The sequence below is a fragment of the Penaeus chinensis genome, chromosome 14 (assembly GCF_019202785.1).
Source record: "Penaeus chinensis breed Huanghai No. 1 chromosome 14, ASM1920278v2, whole genome shotgun sequence".
Classification (NCBI taxonomy): Eukaryota; Metazoa; Arthropoda; class Malacostraca; order Decapoda; family Penaeidae; genus Penaeus; species Penaeus chinensis.
Window position 1 is genome coordinate 1222933 of NC_061832.1, and position 5000 is coordinate 1227932.

At 49.4% G+C, this 5000-nt stretch overlaps 1 protein-coding gene across 1 annotated transcript in view; it reads right to left on the reverse strand.

Moving 5' to 3' along the window:
* Positions 1–5000, reverse strand: part of LOC125032034 (long-chain fatty acid transport protein 4-like) — a gene marked incomplete at its 5' end in the record, with an annotated part of 36627 nt that overhangs the window by 29444 nt on the left and 2183 nt on the right. Inside the window, 1 exon segment of the mRNA XM_047622994.1 lies at positions 4614–4700. Coding sequence (XP_047478950.1) covers positions 4614–4700 — 87 coding nt within the window.

Consider the following 5000-nt stretch of genomic DNA (forward strand, 5'->3'; position numbering starts at 1 on the left):
AGGAGTTTTAGAAGTGATTTTTTGAAAATTTGAGTTTTGAGGAGAGGGACAGAAGGAGGAAAGGGATGATAGGAGGATAGAGTATGGAGAAGAAGGAGGAAAAGGAAGAAGAAGGAGAAAAGGAAGAGAGGGTAGGAGAGGGAGGAGATGGGAGGAGAAGGAGGAAAAAGGAGGAGAGGGAAGAGGGTAGGAGAGGCAAGGAGAAAGGAGGAGAGGGGGGGAGGGAGGAGAGGGAGGAGATGGGAAGAGAGGAGGAGATGGAGGAAAAGGGAGGAAAAAGGAGGGAAAAGGGAGAGATGGGGGAAAAGAGGAGGAGGGGGAGGAGGGGAGGAGAGGGAGGAGAGGGAGGAGAGGGAGGGAGAGGGAGGAGAGGGAGAGAGGAGGAGAGGGAGGAGAGGGAGGAGAGGGAGGAGAGGGAGGAGAGAGGAGGAAAAGGAGGAGAGGGAGGAGAGGAGGAGAGGAGGAGAGGGAGGATGAGGGAGGAGAAGGAGGAGAAGGAGGAGAAGGAGGAAAGGAGGAAAGGAGGAGGGGGAGAGGGGAGAGGGGAGGAGAGGGAGGAGAGGGAGGAGATGGGAGGAGAGGGAGGAAAAGAGGAAAAGGAGGAGAGGGAGGAAAAGGAGGAGAGGGAGGAAAAGGAGGAGAAGGAGGAGAGGGAGGAGAGGGAGGAGAAGGAGGAGAAGGAGGTGAAGGAGGAGAGGAGGAGGTGGAGGGGGAGGAGGGGGAGGAGAGGGAGGAGAGGAGGAGAAGGAGGAGAGGGAGGAGAGGGAGGAGAGGGAGGAGAGGAGGAGGAGGGGGAGAGGGAGGAGAGGGAGGAGAGGGAGGAGAGGGAGGAGGGAGGAAGGAGGAGAGGGAGGAGAGGGAGGAGAGGGAGGAGAGGAGAGAGAGGAGAGGGAGGAGAGGGGGGAGAGGGGGAGAGGGAGGAGAGGGAGGAGAAGGAGGGAGAAGGAGGAAAAGGAGGAGAAGGAGGAGAGGGAGGAGAGGGAGGAGAGGGAGGAGAGGGGGAGAGGAGGAGAGGGAGGAGAGGGAGGAGGGGGAGGAGAGGGAGGAGAAGGAGGAGAAGGGGGAGGAGAAAGGGAGGAGAGGGAGGAGAGGGAGGAGATGGAGGAGAGGGAGGAGAAGGAGGAGCAGGGAGGAAAAGGAGGAGAGGGAGGAAAAGGAGGAAAAGGAGGAGAGGGAGGAAAAGGAGGAGAAGGAGGAGAGGGAGGAGAGGGAGGGAGGGAGGAGAGGGAGGAGAGGGAGGAGAGGGGGGAGAAGGGAGGAAAAGGAGGAGAAGGAGGAAGGGGAGGAGAGGGAGGAGAGGGAGGAGAGGGAGGAGAGGAAGAGGAGAGGGGAGGAGAAGGAGGAGAGGGAGGAGAGGGAGGAGAGGGGGGAAAAGGGAGGGAGAAGGAGGAGAGGGAGGGAGAGGAGGAGAGGGAGGAAAAGGGGAGGAAAAGGAGGAGAGGGAGGAGAGGAGGAGAAGGAGGAGAAGGAGGAGAGGGAGGAGAGGGAGGAGGGGAGGAGAGGAGGGAGGGAGGAAAAGGGGAAAAAAGGAGGAGAGGAGGAGAGGGAGGAGAGGGAGGGGGAAGGGGAAAAGGGAGGAGAGGGGGGAAAGAGGGAGGAAAAGGAGGAAGGGAGGGAGAGGGAAAGGAAAAAGGGAGAGAAGAGGGAGGGAGGAGGAAAAGGGGGGAAAAGGAGGGAGGGAAAGAGGGAGGAAAAGGGAGGAAAAGGGGAAAAGGAGGAGGGGAAAGGGGGAGGGAGGAGAGGGAGGAGGGGGGGAAAAAAGGAGGAAAGGAGGAGGGGAGGAGAGGGAGGAGGGGAGGAGGGGGAGGAGAAGGAGGAGGAGGGAGGAGAGGGAGAGAGGGAGGAGAAGGAGGAGAGGGGGGAGGGAGGAGAGGAGGAAAAGGAGGAGAGGGAGGAGGGGGAGGAGAGGGAGGGGGAGGGGGGGAAAAGGGGGAAAAAGGGAGGAGAGGGGGGGGAGGGAGGGAGAGGGAGGAGAGGGAGGAGAAGGAGGAGAGAGGGGGGAGGAGGGGGAGAAGGAGGGAGGAGGAGAGGGAGGAGAGAGGAGGGAAGGGGGAGGGAGGAGAGGGAGGAGAGGAGGGAGGGAGGGAAGGAGGGGGGGAGGAGGGGGGAGGAAAAGGGAGGAGAGGGAGGAGAAGGAGGAGAAGGAGGAGAGGGAGGAGAGGGAGGAGAGGGAGGAGAGGGAGGAGTGGGAAGGAGGAGGAGGTGAGATCAAGAAAGCTCTGTCCAGGGTGGAGAAGGCTAGGTTAGTCTGAATACAATAAGATGGCATCTCTCTAGCTGAAACAGGTGTTTACATATCTCTAAAACAACCCATCAATTTAACCCATTGGTTCCGAGTAATTCACACTGTCTACTGTTGTTTTCTCCTGGACGTAGATCATGAATGGCTCTACAAGTGATCAGCCACCAAGGACCAAATGAATGAGCCTATGTGTCTTCCGTTGATTTTCTCTTTGCTCGAGTTTTCTGATCTTTTTTTTTCAGTGCTATTAATATTGACGTTGTTATCATAATTGTTTACATTACGATTATTATAATGTTAATGACAGTAATAAGGAGTAAAAAAATTTTTTTTTCTAAAAATCAAGCAAAAGGGGTAGGCAGGTAAGTTAAATAGATCTCCTGATTGACTGCTTGGCAATGAAGCACTTGTGGAGCCTTCTATGTCTAGACACAGCGGACATGGAGTGCAACACTGGGTCCATGACATGCACCACACCAGGGGATTTGAAGACACTTTCCAGGTTCTCAGTCAAAATTTCCTCTGCCTTGATGAAAAGCCCAGAACTCACAATTCCTTGAATCAGATTATCAGTGTATTTTGATGCCTTATGCATCCTACAGATACCCTTCAGTCTCTTCAATGTCATTCAGATCTCCCAATATGGCACAATGCCCCATGATGCTGTTTCACCAGCCTAGCCTTCCCACCCAAGGATGGGTCTTTTTTGCTCTTGATCCAAGTGAGGAAAACTAAAAAAAAAAAAAAAGGTGTTTGAAATGTGTCAAAAGGAGGCTGGAGGAGGCCGTAGGGCCACAATGTGATGAGCAAATTACTTCCCTCTCTATTGTCCCATGTGGACTGCCAGATGCAGGAAGAACCTTCACTGAAAATTCAGTCATGTTAACCCACTCCCAACGGGTATGGCATGTATGTACATGCCATGCCCACTGAGTTTATTTGTTTAATTGTTTTTATACATAGATGGCTACACTTGTACTAGCACCAGTGAGCCAGGTCAATCTTTTCATTGATTTACAAAAATATTTTACGTTATCTTAGTTTGCTGTTACTAATGTTTATAACATTATAGTAATTAAAATTTTTATAATAAAAATAACACCATTGATATTCATAGCACTAGTAAAAAAATACGTTTTCCCGCCAATTCAAGGAAAGGTGAAATAAGGTAAGGTCTCAAGATCAAGTAATTGACTCCTTTGTGGCTAAGTACTAGCAGAGCCATCTTTGTGCAGAGACATTTCACGAAGATATAAAAAATGAGCGCAGCATTTTCCCCATTTTTTAATTCCTTTTTCCTGGCGGCAGTGGGTTAAAATCTGAAGATATGACAAAAATTCTTCCTTTTTTCATGTTTGTCCCCAGTACTCTTTCTCCCTCTTTTGCCTTCTTTTTCTTACCTTGCTCCCTCATTCACTCATCCCTCTTTCCTAACACAGACACAAATCTTTCTCTCTGAAATTCCCTCTTTATTTCTCTCTCTCTTCATTTCTCTCTCTCTCTCTCTCTTCATTCTCTCTCTTCTTCTCTCTCTCTCTCTCTCTCTTCTCTCTCTCTCTCTCTCTCTCTCATTTCTCTCTCTCTCTCTCTCTTCATTTCTCTCTCTCTCTCTCTCTTCATTTCTCTCTCTCTCTCTCTCTCTCTTCATTTCTCTCTCTCTCTCTCCTCTCTCTCTTCATTCTCTCTCTCTCTCTCTCTCTTCATTTCTCTCTCTCTCTCTCTCTTCATTTCTCTCTCTCTCTCTCTCTTCATTTCTCTCTCTCTCTCTCTTCATTTCTCTCTCTCTCTCTCTCTTCATTTCTCTCTCTCTCTCTCTCTTCATTTCTCTCTCTCTCTCTCTCTCTTCATTTCTCTCTCTCTCTCTCTCTTCTTTTCTCTCTCTCTCTCTCTCTTCATTTCTCTCTCTCTCTCTCTCTCTTCTTTTCTCTCTCTCTCTCTCTCTTCATTTCTCTCTCTCTCTCTCTCTTCATTTCTCTCTCTCTCTCTCTTCATTTCTCTCTCTCTCTCTCTCTTCATTTCTCTCTCTCTCTCTCTCTTCATTTCTCTCTCTCTCTCTCTCTTCATTTCTCTCTCTCTCTCTCTCTTCATTTCTCTCTCTCTCTCTCTCTTCATTTCTCTCTCTCTCTCTCTCTCTCTCTCTCTCATCCTCCCTCTTTCTCTCTCTCATCCTCTCTCTTTCTCTCTTTTTCATCCTCTATTTGTCTTTCTCATCCTCTCTCTCTTTCCTCTCTACAGTTCTTCCCTCTTTTTCTATCACTCTCTTCTCTTTTCTCTTTTCTTTTCTTCATTTCCTTTGCCCACTCCCTCTCTCTATTCTTATATTCCCCTATTTTTTCCCTCATCTCCATTCCTAACCTCCACTCGCTCTTACCTGCTATCTTCAGTGCTGTGTCCCTCTTCCCCGACACGAACACAGGAAGAGCCTTGAGGTCTTCGTCGTCCAGAACCACGGCAAGCTCTAATGGAAGGAGGAAAGCAGCAAGATTAGGCGGAATAAAAATGGGCACACAGATATCTGTGATAACTGGGGGAGGATGGAGACTGCATAAAAATAATCACAGAGATTTACAACTAAGGTGATGACAACAACATAAGATGATGAAAAAGATAAGAATGATGAGGATGAGGGTGAAGGTTAAGGTGAAGGTGAAGATGATAAAGATGATGATGATAATAATAATGATCTGACTATTATGGTGATGATGAAAAATATAATATTTAATGCCAGTGGCAGTGGTAGTGGTATTAGTAGTAGTGT